Consider the following 17,026-nt stretch of genomic DNA (forward strand, 5'->3'; position numbering starts at 1 on the left):
AATACAACACATGGCCTGCAGCTGTTCACCACTGCCTCTCAAAAGCCATTCTAAGTGGGCAATAAATGTTGGCCATGCCATCCTATAAATAAGAGATTTACTGGAATGATGGCAGAGCTAACGACCTTTAGTTAGGAGAAGATATTACTGAAACTGGAGCTTTTTCCATTATAACAAATTCTGCAAAGACCTGACGGAATAGATATGTTCATCATTCTGAGAGGTTTTTCATTCAGCATCTCCTCACATTAGTTGCCATCTAACCGCCCAATCTGCAAATTTTCCAATGTCTACTTGTTCAAAAGTACTATCAGTGCTCTGGAGCAGTTTAAAAAGGAATGGACAGACTGAAAAGAAAATGACATCACCGTGAGTGACTCCCCAGCTGCGGCACTGACTCTAACCTGGCTGACTCTTCCCGCCCGCCAGAGAGCCGCGAGGCAGTGCTGCGCATGCGCAGCCCTAGCGCCGGGATGAGGAGGACTGCAGTTCCCGGCATGCCGTGCCACATTCCCGGCGTCTCGCGGTTCCAGTCACGTGGGAAGATCAGCCGCTGATCATTTGACACTGACAGAAGCTGGTCGGAGTTCTGTCTGTGGTTTATCCCTCGGGACCTAGGCCACAACTCATCCGGTAACTGGGGAGGCGGGGAAGAGATAGCGCAAGCGGGTGGAGTGGAGGGTGTTTTCGTGCATCGGTCACTGAAAGTAAGCGCGCAGGTACAGCAGACAGTAAGGAAGATAAATGATATGTTCTTCATAGTGAGAGGATTTAAGTATAGTGGCGGGGATGTTTCATGTAATTGTACAGGACAAGGCTGAGGCCACATCTTGAGTATTGTGTACAGTTTTGGTGTCCTAATCTGAGAAATGATGTCCTTGCAATAGAGGGATTCCTGGGCTAGGAGGTTTGTCATTTGAGGAAAGGATTACATGGTTAGGATTACATTCATTGGCGTTTGAGAGTGAGGGGAGTTCATAGAAACTTATAAAATTCTACCAGAATTAGACAGGGTAGATTCAGAAAGAATGTTTTTGAACGTGGGGGAGTCCACAACTAGAGATCATAGTTTGAGGATGCAGGTAACCCTTTTAGGACTGAGGTGAAGAGAAATTTCTTCACCTAGAGAGTGGTGAATCTGTGGAATTCACTACCACAAAGTATTTGAGGCCAAAACATTGTGTGATTTCAATAAGAAATTAGATAAAGCACTTGGGGCTAAAGAGATCAAGAGATGTGTGAGTAAGGCTAGATCAGGATATTGAACGATCAAAATGAATATTGGAGCAGGCTCGAAGGGCTGTAAGCTAATCATGCTTCTAGTTTCTGTGTTTCTATCAGAATTTTTAACACTTCTTAATTTTACATTTGGCCCCTCAGGTCTCCTATGCCATTCATTAAGATCTTTGCTGATCTTATTAGAACCTGAACCCCATGTTCCTGTCTGAAGCTGGAGAAAATTTTTCTCATCTGTTTTAAGTGAAGTGACTCCTTATTTTTAAACAATGACTCCAACTTCTAGATTCTCCCACAAGGGGAAACAGCCTCTCCACATCCACCCTGTCAAGACCCTTCAGGATCTTATGTTTTAATCTGGTTACTTTTTTTTAAGATTCCAACGTATACAAGCCTAGACTGTTCAATCTTTCCTCAAAAGATGACCCTCCTGTTTCATTTCAACTCTTTTCAAAATCATTCATTGGACCTTTTCCTGTTGAGTACATTTTGATATCAGTTGTAGTGTTAGTGATTGTTAGTTGTGAATCCAAGCTATTGAGGCTCTGTAACTTTTTAAAAGTTGCATTGGGTGTGTGCTCGTGACAGGTTTGAATTGCACAATCTATACTGAGATACTCATCACATGTTTTCTCACATGCTTCAAGAGGCTCAGCAGCAGATTATTAAAACTAACTCTGCTACAATCCAATATTTAATGTATTAATTGGAATTAAAGAAAACTTACATTCCAGTTCATTGTGTTAAACTTCTTCCTAACGGTTAAATACTTTTGAAATGTAGAGACATGAATTCGTAAGAAATGTGCAGCCAATATGTGCATTAGCAAGGTTGTACAAATGGCAATGTCAGGTTATCTGACTTTTGATTTTGGTTGAGTTGATTGGAGAGCAAGCCATCCGTTCTCTTCCAAATAAGGGTGCAATATCTTTCACACTGCCTCAGTTTTGAGTTTCATCCAGAAAACTGCACCTTCTCCTGACAGTGCTGGACTTGCTCAGTTTTGCACTGGATGCTGTTCAGACTGAGAGGTGATAGCGAAGCTCACTGAATGGCTTTACTGGTTTATAATTAGGGACGGGGAATAAACGTTCCATTTTGTTCTTTGTTTTAACTTTTTTCTTCATTTTCTCTGTCCCCTCCTACCTACTTTTAGATGCTGAGGCCGAATAAGTGAAGAGGAAGTTCTGTACTTTTCACTTCTCCATGGATGGTTCGAAGGTCTGGAGTCTGAATAATTTAAGCTGTTGAAAGCTTTGCCTTGCTGGGTGATTCACTAAGAGCTCAGGCTGAGGTTTTGCCTGTTTGCTTGAAGCTGTGGGCGGTGTGTGGGGATGGCCTATTGTGAAGCCATAGTGAACTGTGACCAACAGGATTGGAGCTGGACTGAGGAGGCTGGGGAAAAGGCCAGTCTCCTGCAGAATCCACTGACCACTGAGCGGCCAAGGGACAGCAGGAAGCGGGAAGGAGGAACACCAGCCTCTGGAGCCGTGTTCATCGTGGTGAATGCTGCACTCGGCGCGGGGCTGCTCAACTTTCCCTATGCCTTTTTTGTGGCTGGGGGAGTGGTGGCTGGGATCATCCTGCAGCTGGTGAGCTGGATAACATCTGGTTTTGGAGCTTGAGTTTGATTTTTCCGGTCAGTTCTGTATTGTGAATAGGAGTTTGCAAGTAAGTGAACCTGGTGCTTCCACACAGAGTGCACTAGAAATGGCAGTGTGAGATGCCTGTCTGCCCTGGTGCCCAATCTGCCCTGTGGTGCTAAACAGGAGCACAGGATAACGATCAAGATGCAAGTCTAAAGATAGATTATTGGAGGCGAACACCTGGTTTCTGCTTCACCCTCAGCACATTTCCCGATCCTTACCCAAGTCTTTATACAACGATGAGGGAAGTTAGTACCTTGTTCCAGCTTCAGACAGGAATCCCCAAATTTGAAAGCCCAATATTCTTATATCTGTTCACACAGCCCCTGTAAGCAGAGACTGGAATTTCTGATTGTGAATTCAGAGTTGGCCTTTAGCAGGATGCTAAAGGTACGTTTGGGTGGCCCCACTTACATTGTGTCGATATAGCACCTTTAATGTAAAATATCCCAAGGTCTTTCTGGCGGGGGGCAGGGTTATCCTAGCTTGAAACTAGGATGACATGCTGTCCCATATGACATAGGAGTAGGAATAAACTGTTTGGTCCATTGAGCTTAGCATATGATAATGGCTGATGTTGTGCTTCAGTTCCATTTTCCTAGCCGTTCCCCATATTCCATAATTCCCTGAGACTAAAAATATATCTATCACAGCCATTAAAATATTAATGATGGAACATACACAACCCTACGAGTGAAGAAATTTCTCCTCAGCTTAGTCCTAAATGAATGGTCCCTTATCCTGAGACTGTGCCCCCCATGTTAAGATATCTCAGTCCAGTCCAGCCCAGGGGAAACAACCTCTTAGTATCTACTCTGTCATACTCCTTCAGAATGTTGTATGCTTCAATGAGCTCACTTCTCTTTCTTGTAAATTCCAGAGAATATCGACTTAATTTACTCAGCGCCTCATCGTAGAACGATCTGCTCATCCTAGAAACAAATCTAGTGAACCTTTGCTGTACTGCCTGCAATGAAAGTATATCACTCTTGAATATGGAGATCAAAATCCTGGAACAAGAACATAAGAACTAGGAGCAGGAATAGGCCATCTGACCCCTCAAGCCTGCTTTGCCATTTAATAAGATCATGGCTGATCTTTTTGTGGACTCAGCTGCATTTACCTACCTGCCCGCTCACCCTTAATTCCTTTACTATTCAAAAATGTATCTATCCTTGCCTTAACATTCAATGAGGTAGCCTCAACTGCTTCACTGGGCAGGGAATTCCACAGATTCACAACCCTTTGAAGAAATTTCTCCTCAACTCAGTCCTAAATCTGCTTCCCCTTATTTTGAGGCTATGCCCCTAGTTCTAGTTTCACCCGCCAGTGGAAACAACTTCCCTGCTTCTATTTTATCTATTCCCTTCATAATCTTATGTTTCTATAAGATCACCCCTCATTCTTCTGAATTCCAATGAGTATAGCCCCAGTATATTCAGTCTATCCTCATAAGCCAACCCTCTCAACTGTGGAATCAACCTAGTGAATCTCCTCTGCACCCCCTCCAGTGCCAGTGTATGCTTTTTCAAGGAGCCCAAAACTGTACACAGTACTCCAGGTTTGGCCTCACCAGCACCTTATACAGCTGCAACATAATCTCGCTGTTTTTAAAGTCCATCCCTCTAGTAATGAATGACAAAATTCCATTTGTCGTCTTAATTACATGCTGCAGCTGCAAACCAACTCCTTGAGATTCCTGTACAAGCACACCCAGGTCCCTCTGCATGCTGCAATTTTTTCCCATTTAAATAATAGTCCATTTTGCTATTATTCCTACCAAAATGGATGACCTCACATTTACCAACATTGTACTCCATCTGCCAGACTCTCTCTCACTGTTAGATTATCTGTATCCCTTTGCAGACTTTCAGCGTCTTCTGCACACTTTGCTCTTCCACCCATCTTAGTGTCATGTGCAAATTTTGACACACTACACTTGGTCCAAATCATCTATGTAAATGGTAAACAATTGAGGTCCCAACGCTGATCCCTGAGGCCGACTCTGAATGCACAGCTGACAATAATGGAGAAAGGAAGCTAGGGACAGAACAGAATTAAAAATTGGAAGAATGCAGTCTTCTCAAATGCGAGCCTGGAGGAGGTTACTAAGATGGGGAGAAATTAATCCATTGAGGAATTTAACACTTGTTTTTCTTTGTTCAGTTCTTCCCCATCCCCTCTGCTTTTGCCAATTGTTTTAATTCTGCTTACTAACCCTCCTGTTAACGAAAGCTATTACTCTCAAAGTATTCTATCAAAACCCATCATGATTGGACCCAATCCCATATTTTTAAAAGCAGCTACTGTTTTTTTTTGCTATGGTGGATTTTACCTTGGATGAAGCAAGTCCTGTGCTTTATTTCTTTCAGTGTTTAGTGTTGTTTATAATCGCTGGGCTGGTGATTCTGGCGTACTGCTCGCAGGTTAGCAGCAAGGCCACTTACCAGGAGGTGGTGCGGGCAGCCTGTGGACAAGTGATTGGCACCATCTGCGACGTCCTCATCGCTGTTTATACCTTTGGCACCTGCATCGCGTTCTTAATCATCATCGGAGATCAGTTGGACAAGAGTGAGTGAGCGTGGAGCAGCACGTTAGACTATCAGCTGGAAAGCGGGGATTATAGTTGTGGGCAGACAGCCATTTGTCAGATGGGGCAGGGACTGAGCAAAATTTGAAGCCACCTGTGAGGGGCAGTTGACAATCTGATGTAGCCACAGGGTCTGGCAGGGTGAAAGTTTATTTGAGCCATTGGCTTATGGAGTGAAAGTCTGATCTAACCTTGAGAGTTATCCATGATATGAGTTCACAGCCTCAGCTCACATTAGACACTCAAAGTCTTGCAGTACTGCAGCAGATCATTCAGCCCATCTGAGTGCTGGTTTTTGGAGAAAACTATCCAGTTACTCCCACTCTCTACTCCTTTCCCAAAGCACTGACAATTTAGGTGTTTCAAATATTCGTCCATTCTCCTCCTTCACTCTGGCCTTTTTGACAATGAATTTAACTCTATGTCCCTCTAGTTACTGACTCTGCTTATTTACTTGGTCATAATTTCTTACTAAGCGATCTGGTGTCCCAACAGTTTTCTGGATTTTGAGCTCTGCTGAGACCCTTTTCCCCCTTATCCTCCCATCCTCCCCTCCTCCCCTCCCCCCCCTTACCCTCCCCTCCCCTCCCCCCTACTTCAATTTACTATCATATGAAAGCCACCTTGCACTCTGTGAATCAGGGCCAGCTCTGCTCTGGGTTCTTCAACAATGGCTGCCACCATTGTTGTATGGGGGGGTTGGGGGGGAGCTGGTGGTGTTTATTGCCACCTTTTTTAGTACCTGTGGCTCCATTGCTGCTGATGCCCTTGTGGCATCCATGTGGTGCTCAGCCACTGGCCTGGCTTGCCTGATGTCATGGCACATGCCCCTCAACCCAGCTTGCTTTGGTACTCTAACTGCTCCTCCTTGACAATCTCACTGGTTCCAGAACATTCCCTTGCCAATGGGAATGACTAAGAAAGTGATAAAGAAAGGAAAGATAGAGTATGAAGCTTAATTAGCTCTAAATATAAAAACTGATAGTAAAAGTTTTTACAAGTATATAAAGAAGAGACTGGCTAGAGTGAATGTTGGACCCTTGGAGGACGAGAAGGGGGATTTAGCGCTGGGTGATGAGGAAATGGCTGAAGCTTTAAATAAGATTTTTGTGTCGGTCTTCATGGAGGAGGACACAAATAGCTTGCTGGATATTAAAGATAGAAGGATGGTAGGAGATGAGGTCCTTAATGCGATTCCTGTCACTAGAGAGGTAGTGCTTGATAGACTAATGGGACTGAAGGTAGACAAGTCCCCAGGATCGGATGGAATGCATCCCAGGGTTCTGAAAGAAATGGCAGAGATGATAGCAGATGCCTTAGTAATTGTTTATCAAAATTTGCTGGACTCTGGGGAAGTGCCGGAAGATTGGAAAATGGTTAATGTTACGCCGCTGTTTAAAAAAGGTAGCAGACAAAAGGCAGGGAATTAAAGGCCAGTTAGCTTAATGTCTGTAGTTGGAAAAATGCTAGAATCCATCATCAAAGAAGAAATAACGAGGCACCTAGAAAAGAGCGGTTTGATCAAGGAGACGCAGCACGGATTCGTTAAGGGGAAGTCGTGTTTAACGAATTTATTGGATTTCTATGAGGATGTGACTAGTGCGGTAGACAGAGGAGAACCGGTGGATGTGGTGTTTTTAGATTTCCAAAAGGTGTTTGATAAGGTGTCTCACAAAAGGTTGCTGCAAAAGGTTAGGGTGCACGGAGTTGGGGGTAAGGTGTTAGCGTGGATAGAGGATTGGTTGTCTAATAGGAAGCAGAGAGTTGGAATCAGTGGGTGCTATTCTGTTCGGCAGTTGGTGACTAGTGGAGTGCCGCAGGGATCGGTGCTGGGACCTCAACTGTTTACCATTTACGTAGATGATCTGGAGGATGGGGCTGAGTGTAGGGTAATGAAATTTGCTGATGACACGAAGATGAGTGGAAAAGCAAATTGCGTGGAAGGTGCGGAAAGTCTGCAGAGAGATCTGGATAGGCTGAGCGAGTGGGTGAGGACCTGGCGGATGGAGTATAATGTTAGCAAATGTGAGATTATCCACTTTGGTAGAAATAATCGTAGGAGGGATTATTATTTAAAAGGCGAAAAGCTGTAGCATGCTATTGTGCAGAGGGATCTGGGGGTCCTTGTGCACAAATCACAAAAACCTAGTCTGCAAGTGCAGCAGGTGATCAAGAAGGTGATTGGAATGTTGGCCTTTATAGCGAGGGGGATAGAATATAAAAGCAGGGAGGTCTTGCTGCAACTGTAAGGGTACTGGTGAGGCCGCAACTGGAGTACTGTGTGCAGTTTTGGTCGCCGCATTTGCGGAAGGTTATATTGGCCTTGGAGGGAGTGCAGAGAAGGTACACTAGGCTGATACCGGAGATGAGGGGGTTAGCCTATGAGGAGAGATTGAATCGACTGGGTCTGTACTCGTTGGAGTTTGGAAGGCTGAGGGGGAGATCTTATAGAGACGTATAAGATAATGAAGGGTAGAGGTAGAGAGATTCTTCCCGCTTAGAAAGGATAGCAGAACTAGAGGGCACAGCCTCAAAATAAGGGGGGGCCAGTTTACATTGGAGTTGAAGAGGAACTCCTTCACTCAAAGGGTGGTGAATCTCTGGAATTTTCTGCCCGTTGATGTGGTGGAGGCTACCTCGCTAAATATATTTAAGTCACGGGTAGATAGGTTTTTGGTAGGCAAGGGAATTAAGGGTTATGGGGAGAAAGCGGGAAAGTGGAACTGATCCACTTCAGATCAGCCATGATCTTGTTGAATGGCGGGGCAGGCTTGAAGGGCTAGATGGCCTATACCTGTTCCTATTTCTTATGTTCTTATGTTCAATGTGCCGACCATGTGGCTGCTAGGAGTTGTCAGTCACTTTTCAGGTTAGGATCATCACCTCCCATTGATCCAATTGGTCTCTTTAGCAGCCCAGTGGAATGTTTATAGCAGACGCTTAAATTGCAAATCATGAATCATGGTGGTAATGATAATGACCCTGGCCTAGTAATCCAGAGGCCCAAGCTAATGCTATGGGGCATGGGTTCAAATTCCACAATGTCAGGTGGTGGAATTTAAATTTATGTAATAAATCAGTAAAGCTGGTCTCAGTAATGATGATCATGAGACTGTTGATTGTCTAAAGACTCATCTGGTTTACTAATGTTCTTTAGGGAAAGAAATCTGTCATCCTTGCCCAGTCTGGCCTACATGTGATTCCAAGGCAATGTTGACTCTTAACTGCTCTCTGAAATAGCTGAGCAAACCACTCTGCTCAAGGGAAGTAATGGATAGGTAATAAATTGTGGCCTTTCCAGTGATGTCTACACCTTAGAAACATTACAGCACAAAGAGGCTGTTCACCCTATTGTGTCTGCGATGGCTGAAAAAATACTAACCTTCCTTCTTTCCCTCCTTTCAGCAGGAATTTAAAAAAATCAGACAAGATAAACCAGGATACAAATTTTAATCCAAGTAATTAATAGTCAAGATGCACCTCTATCATGGACAAATGCGTACGTTTGAGGAAATGGTATTAACTGCTAAATGTGCTCCTCCATCAAAGTGCTAATGCAATTTCTTCCTGTATTTAACTGCACCTAACAGGCTGGATTGCTGACGGTGCTACTCTGAGTTAACTCATTCATGCTACCTATAATTGTTTGTGCTGAAGTCAGGTATCATGCAATCTGTAAAAGTACAGCACGTTGAAGCAGGATTGAAATAGTTTCTTAAAGGCCTAAAGTATGTTATGAGGAAACATAAATTAGTTTAAAATTAAATTGATTGGCCCCTTCTCAGTGACTGAAGATCTCTGGAATAGGGTTCCCAACTCTAGCTGGTTATGTTCCAGGATATGTTATCACATGACCTTCAACTGCACCCTCCCCAGACTTCTGTCATTGGTTACCTTGCATGCCAATGATGGAGTCCTTACCTTCTCAAGGCTTTTTGACGTGTCCCTATTTAGACTGTTGAAAATCTGATTACCTGACATCAAAACATTTTATCAGTTTGAACATCTTTATTGAATTGCACAGAAAGAGGCCACCCAACCTAACCCCACTTTACATTTGTTCCATAGCCCTACAGGTTAGTGTTTGAGGTACAGATCCAGGCACCTTTTAAATGAAGTAAGTGTTTATGTCTCGACCCTTTCAGGTGGCTCTTCTCATCCACACATTCCGGCTTCTTGCAATTTTGTTCATCTCCATCAAATCTCCCCTCAGCCTTCCCTGTTCCAAGGAGAACAACCTCAGCTTATCTGATCTGCCTTATAGCTGCAATTTTCCAGTCCTGGCAACATCTTCATCTGTACTCTCTAACCTCCCCTTAACCTGTGTTCTGAGAAGAATCCCAGTGATGTTGAAGGTATTGATCTTGCCCAAAGGTTTAGAGAGTATCTGATGAACAGATTCTCAAAGAAGCAAATATCCAGAGAATTTTTCTATTTGAGTCGTGGTTGCTGTTTTAGGGCAATGAACGCACACAACTTTACAGTTAACACACACGTGGCTGCTCCTGGTCATAAACATTGTTTTGTTTGTATTGCCATATGAGTGTTTGGTTGGGGGTGGGGGGGTAGTGGTTGTTGTTGGGGTTTGAAGACTAGAAGGACTGTTGGAAATAATCTTATCTGGAGGGAAGATCTTGGAGCACCTTCTGGCAGTAACATTGCCGCCTGGTTTTACATGAATCAGTGTATATTGTGACTGATCCACTGTAAAATTCAGAACAGAAGCGAAACATAGCAGATGCTTAAAATCTGAAATAAAACAGAAATACAGGAAATACTCTGTGGAAGGATAAATAAGAGTTAATGTTTCCGAATCTGGCCAACAGCCTTGAGCTGAAACATTAACAAAGAGCAAAACAGCCCAGGAAACAGGCCCTTCGGCCCAACGAGCCCACGCCGCCATTTTAATATTGAGTCCCCCCTCCACCCATGACCCTTGTCTATGCTTATGGCATTCCACATTGAGGGAAGACTAATTTAGGGACAGTTTCTTACACCAATCAGCCTGTAGCACATCTTTGGGGTGTGGGAGGAAACCGGAGCACCCAGAGAAAACCCACGCAAGCACGGGGAGAATGGGCAAACTCCCGCAGACACTGGCCCAAGTCCATGTATCTGCACAACAAACAGTGATAGTCACTGAGCTGTCATGTTGCCCAGCATCTGGTCCAGTTTAAGCGTACACTAACGTCGTGAAGGCTATTCTCGAAACAACCAAGAACAGCCCTCGTACGACCCATTGCGTGTATGCCCCTTGTTGGACAACAAGGCGGACTGAAACACCTGTGGATTAAAAGAGAAAATCATCAGTATCATCCACATCCTTATACACACATTCAGGGGAACCCCCAAGTGAAACAAGTGAGCCAGAAAATATGTTGGAAGGTCCATAAGAATCAGTTGATCCCCAGGGACGTCCCAAGGCTCCTGAACCTTGTTTAAAGTTAACTCTGTTTCTCTCTCCTAGAGATGTTGCGTGAGCTGCTGAATATTTTCAGCATTTATTGTAAAACTAAACACAGTTATCAATTTGTTAGTCAGTGTTGAACTGAACACTTATCGATCCTTTGGCCCTGCACTGTAGCATTATGCAAGTGTAAGATTGTCAAATTGTAGATAATTTGAAATTGTAGATAGATTGTAGATAGGGCGGCATGGTAGCACAGTGGTTAGCACTGCTGCTTCACAGCTCCAGGGACCTGGGTTTGATTCCCAGCTTGGGTCACTGTCTGTGTGGAGTTCGCACATTCTCCTTGTGTCTGTGTGGGTTTCCTCCGGGTGCTCTGATTTCCTCCCACAGCCCAAAGATGTGCAGGTTAGGTTGATTTGCCATGCTTAAATTGCCCCTTAATGTCCTGAGATGTGTAGATTAGAGGGATTAGTGGGTTAAATATGTAGGAATATGGGGGTCGGGCCTGGGGGGATTGTGCTCGGTGCAGACTCGATGGGCAGAATGGCCTCTTTCTGTACTGTAGGGTTTCTATGATTCTATGATAATGGCACTATAAGAATCAGATTCTATTGTTTGTCAGTTGGTGTTGACAGTTTGAATACCAGGCTTTGGGGAACCAGATGAAGATGCTACTGGATATCAGGGTTGTGGGGAGGGTGAAGTGAGGGAGAATGACGGAGTGGGGGCAGCAGGGTGGCGGGGAGCAGGCGTGGTTGGTGGCAGAGTTGGGGGGGGGGTTTTGGGGCAGGGTCAGCAGAGTGGGGTCAGGGGGTTGGGGTGTGTTTGAAAGTCCCAAATGGTTTGTTACACTGCTCGTCAGGACAAGTTTTGAATCACATTTTTCTTGCGACACTGTGCATCAAACAGTAATGGACCGACTTGTTATTCTATATTCAATAGGGTCATGACATCTGACTATTCCAAAGCATTTTATGCTCAATTTAGTACTACTTTTGTGGAGGAAATGTGACAGCCAATTTACACAGTTAGACTCTGCAAATCATGTGATAAATGGTCTGGTGTGTTTTAGTCTTTGCTGATGAACTGTGGATATATTGGGAGAGTTTTGTTATAAACTCTCCTTAAATACCAGTGCAGTGAAGCTCTCTTTGCAGAGATTAAGTGAGGAGTTAATTTGAATGCAATTGCGAACATCCTCACACCTGGTTTACAGTTGGACACTGCACCATATGGGAGGAACTTTGTGCAAGAGGAGAGATTAGCTTTAAGCCTCTGCCCCATACGCTGCTCTCTAAATCTAAACTAATATTGAGAAACCTGTCAAATGGAAGTGAAATATTCTCTATGGGAAAGGATTTGAATGCTTTGCTTTGTCTTGCAGTAATTGGAGCATTGTACACATCTGAGGGTGATGCTTCAGTCAGCAGCCACTGGTATAGTGACCGCAGGTTCACCATCTCAGTCACCTCTATTCTGGTCATCCTACCACTCTCCATTCCCAAAGAAATTGGATTCCAGAAATATGCCAGGTAAGTGCTTTCATCACCTTGATCTATTGTAAGGGCCCATGTTGAATCCTCAGTCCATTCCAAGGTGTGTGGGCATTCTTTTTGATTTATTATTGTCCCATGTGCAGTGCAAAGTATTGTTACCTGCGTGCTATACAGACTAAGTATACCATTTATAGACAAATGAGAATGTACTAAAAAGATCAATTTAATACAAGATAGGTCCAGTCAAAAGTTTGATGGTAGCAGGGAAGAAACTGTTTTTGAGCTGGTTGGTATATGACCTCAGACTTTTCCATCTTTTTCCCAGTGGAAAAAGGTGGAAGAGAGAATGTCCAGGGATTGGCCATGCTAAATTGTCCCTTAGTGTCAGGGGGACGAGCTAGGGTAAATGTATGGAGTTATGGGGATAGGGTCTGGGTGGGATTGTTGTTTGGTGCAAACTCAATGGGCCAAATGGCCTCCTTCTGCATTGTACAATTCTATAATCATAGAAGCATGGGATTATGTTGGCTGCTTTCCTGAGGCAGCAGGAAGTGAAGAGAGTCAGAGGATGGGATGTTAGTTTCTGTGATGACTGGGCTTCTTTCACAACGCTTTGTAGTTTCTTGCGGTCTTGGACAGAGCAGAAGCCATACCAAGCTCTGATACAACCAGAAAGAATGCTTTGTGCATCTGTAAATGTTGGTGAGAGTTCAAGTCAACACTGACCCGTACAAAAAAGCCAGATAATGATCTAAGGAGGTCCATCAAAGATGCCAAAAGACAATACCAGACCAAACTAGAGTCCAAGACTAACCACATTGACCCTCGCCAACTATGGCAAGGTCTGCAAGACATAACAGGTTACAAGATGAAGGCATGTAAAATTGCTGGCTCCAGCGCACCCCTCCTGATGAGAATGCATTCTAGGTCTGTTTTGAGCAAGAAGTCAGCGAGAGCATGCCCTCCACCCTCAAGCCCTGGATGAACCTGTATCTAGGGTCACCATTGCAGATGTCAGAAAAGCTTTCTGGAAGGTCAGCCCATGGAAAGCAACTGGCCTGGATGGGGTACCTGCATGTGCATTCAGATCCAGCTGGCGGAGGTATTCACAGACATCTTCAACACCTCTACAACAATCTGAGGTCCCTGTGTGCTTCAAGAAGATTATAGAATCGTACAATGCAGGAGGAGGCCATTTGGCCTATTGAGTTTGCACCAAACAACAATCCCACCCAGACCCTATCCCCGTAACTCCATACATTTACCCTAGCTTGTCCCCCTGACACTAAGGGACAATTTAGCATGGCCAATCCACTTAACTTGCACTCCTTTCGGACTGTGGGAGGAAACCGGAGCAGCCAGAGGAAACCCATGCAGACATGGGGAGAATGTGCAAACTCCACACAGACAGGGCCCCAAGCTGAGAATTGAACCTGGGTCCCTGGTGCTGTGAGGCAGCAGTGCTAATCACTGTGCCACCCATTTAACACAATAGCAGCTTAAAATGTACAGAAAGATACACCTGTGGGGAAGGTGTCTGTTCAGTTCCTTAAAACAAGCTGCTCAGGTCAGTGCAGGGAGGTTGATTGGTGATTGAAGTGAATCCACCCTTCCTCCTTGGCGAGCTGATTCATCCTTTGTGAAATCTCTCTGAGAGATCTTCTGTCTGAGAAGATGACCATCATCCCCATACCTAAGAAAAACCAAGCAGCATGCCTTAATGATTATCGGTCGGTAGCTCTGACATCCATCATTATGAAGTGCTTTGAAAGGTTAGTCACGGCACAAGTCAATTCCAGCCTTCCGAATTACCTGGATCCACTCCAGTTCGCCTACCGCCACAACAGATCCCCAGCAGATGCCATTTCCCTGGCGATGCACTGAACCCTGGAACACCTAAATAATGAGGACACCTATGTCAGGCTCCTATTTATTGACTGCAGCTCAGATTTCAACACTATTATTCCGATGAAACTCATCTCCAAACTCCGTGGCCTGGGCCTCGGCACCTCCCTCGGTGACTGATCCTGAACTTCCTAACTCTCAGACTACAATCAATACGGGTAGCCAACAACACCTCTGCGATCATCCTCAGCACCGGTGCCCCACAAGGCTGTGTTCTCAGCCACTGCTATATTCCTTATACACCTATGACTGCGGCCAAATTCCCCTCCAACTTGATTTTCATTTTCAAGTTTACTGATAACACCATCGAAGTGGGTCGGATCTCAAACAATGACGAGACAGAGTACAGGAATGAAATAGAGAACTTGGTGAACTAGTGTGGCAACAATAATCTCTTCCTCAATGTCAACAAAATGAAGGAGATTGTCATTGACCTTTGAAAGCGTAAAGGAGAACATGCCCCTGTCTACATCAACAGGGACGAAATAAAAAGGGTCAAGAGCTTCATGTTTTTAGGTGTCCAGATCACCAACAACCTGTCCTGGTCCTCCTGTATGCTGACATTATAGTTAAGAAAGCCCCACCAATGTGTCTACTTTCCCAGAAGGCTAAGGAAATTTGACATGTCAGCTACGACTCTCACCAACTTTTACAGATGCACCTAGAAAGCATTCTTTCTGGGTGTATCACAGCTTGATGTGGCTCCTGCTCTGCCCAGAACTGCAAGGAACTACCAAAGGTCGTGAATGTAGCCCAATCCATCATGCAAACCAGCCTCCCATCCATTGACTCTTATCTGCACTTTCCATTGCCTCAGCAAAGAAGCCAGCATAATTAAGGACCCCATGCACCCTGGACGTTCTCTTCCACCTCCTTCCTTCGGGGAAAAAGTTACAAAAGTCTGAATTCGTGTACAGCTTCTTACCTGCTGCTGTCAGACTTTTAAATGAGTTACCTTGCATTAAGTTGATCTTTCTCTACACCCTAGCTATGACTGAAACACTACATTTTACACTCTAGTTTCCTTCTCTATGAACGGTATGTTTCGTCTATATAGCGTGCAAGAAACAATACTTTTCATTGTGTGTTAGTAGATGTGACAATAATAAATCAAATCAAAGAGTTGTACCAGACATGCCAAATTTCTTTAGCTTCCTGAGAAAGTTGAGGCTTTGGTGGGCTTTCTTGACTATAGCTTCAGCATGGAGGGACCACGACAGGTTGTTGGTGATGTAGACACATAGAAACTTGAATCTCTTGATCATTTCCATTTCATCCCTTTTGACGTAGTCAGAGGCATGTCCTCTACTACTTCCTGAAGTCGAGAGGTTGTTGCAAAAGGATGAGGCTAGAAGAAGGTAATCTGTACAGTTCAAAGCTTCTCTGTTCTGTAATAATGGAAAATTTTTGCTCTGCCATCCCATCCTAATCTAATCTCCAGGTTGTGAGAGGGAAAAGTTTCTCACAGCCCTAAACAATGTTCTATTTTGGCATTAATGTGAAGATGGGATGTTTCATTCCAGGTGCCATTCTACTCACAAACCAGGAAGCTTTTATCAAAACGAACTCTTAACACAATTTAATGTAACAAATAAATTAGCTTAACCTTTAATAATTGAATAATAATTAAACATAAAAAAAGTCTTAACTGCTAACCTATCGTTATGAGTTCTGATTAAAGCAATATTCCTCTTATAGACTTAATCCCCCTCTTTAAAGTTAGTTATCAATACGCAGGCATAGCTGCTGTGACTTAAGTTACCAGTCCATGAACTTTCAGAACACTTCTGAAAAAAGAGAGGAGAGACAGAGATACATCTGTTTCGCCTGGCAGCCCCAGCAGCAACTGCTTGTATTTTTAAAAAAATGAAACTGAAACATTATTTCTTCCCTGCAAGCTTAGCTCCTCCCATTGATAACATGTCAGTCAACCTAATTGAAACTCTACTCTGAAACCCCAGGGAAACTGAAGTAAAAACTGCATTAGCTCTGCTTAAACATTCCAGTTCTAAAATGAATACTTATTCTGTGCTGCCAACTACCAATTTAAAGGTTTTGCGAGACAAATCAGTACCCAGCAAAACATATCTGAATTCTAAACGTAGCCTTTGTACAAAACATGATGTACATATATTTCTTAAAGACATAGTATCATCACACTATTCTCCTCCCTGTTTAGTTGCCAGTGTCAAGGCGCTATTCCTTGCAAAAACTAGTATTGCTGCCCAATCCTACTACCATCAGTCCTCTAACTGCTATTCAATCTCTACTGTCTTCCTGATGCCATTGCTATGTCCATTCCAAGGCTCACATCCCACAGTTTCCTGCTGCTTTAGAAGCAGGCCTCATCAACTCCTTGTGCAGGTCTAACACAAACTCCAGTTAGTTTCTATAAAGTGAGGATTTTTGTTTTTCTCTCACCTGTTAGAGACCCTTTTCCTTGAATGTCCTGGAAAATTGTTCCAAACCCCAATTTGCACTAACCAACTGACATAAAAGGATAATCACTGTCAGCTACACACATTCCAATCTCTCCTGGTTATTGCTAGAACTGCTGTCCCTGTAAATCTTGGGAAAAGCCTCAGCCTCCTTTGTGGGTGCATGTTTATTTAGCAATGAGTGGAATTGTGAGATTTTGAAGTATAAGATCTTGAACAATGTTCAAAAAGCACAATAATTGCAATGAATTTGAGTTGCCCAATCTGAGGTATCTGAAGTGGATCATTCTTGAGAATTCCCATTC

The 17,026-nt window shown here is 43.8% G+C and overlaps 1 protein-coding gene across 5 annotated transcripts in view; it reads left to right on the forward strand.

Moving 5' to 3' along the window:
- The first annotated feature begins 557 nt into the window (after positions 1–557).
- slc38a7 (solute carrier family 38 member 7) overlaps positions 558–17,026 on the forward strand; it is a 103,002-nt gene continuing 86,533 nt past the window's right edge. For all 5 annotated transcript variants that reach the window (XR_013886502.1, XR_013886501.1, XR_013886503.1 and 2 more), the window contains exons 1-4: positions 558–633; positions 2,393–2,828; positions 5,255–5,453; positions 12,267–12,414. Coding sequence is in view for 2 of the 5 variants with exons in the window: in XM_080187264.1 (XP_080043390.1) it covers positions 2,571–2,828; positions 5,255–5,453; positions 12,267–12,414 (605 nt within the window). In the remaining 3 variants the exon portion in view is untranslated. The remainder of the gene's footprint in view (positions 634–2,392; positions 2,829–5,254; positions 5,454–12,266; positions 12,415–17,026) is intronic.

Source organism: Carcharhinus amblyrhynchos, chromosome 4 (genome assembly GCF_965287045.1).
Source record: "Carcharhinus amblyrhynchos chromosome 4, sCarAmb.v2.hapA, whole genome shotgun sequence".
NCBI lineage: Eukaryota > Metazoa > Chordata > Chondrichthyes > Carcharhiniformes > Carcharhinidae > Carcharhinus > Carcharhinus amblyrhynchos.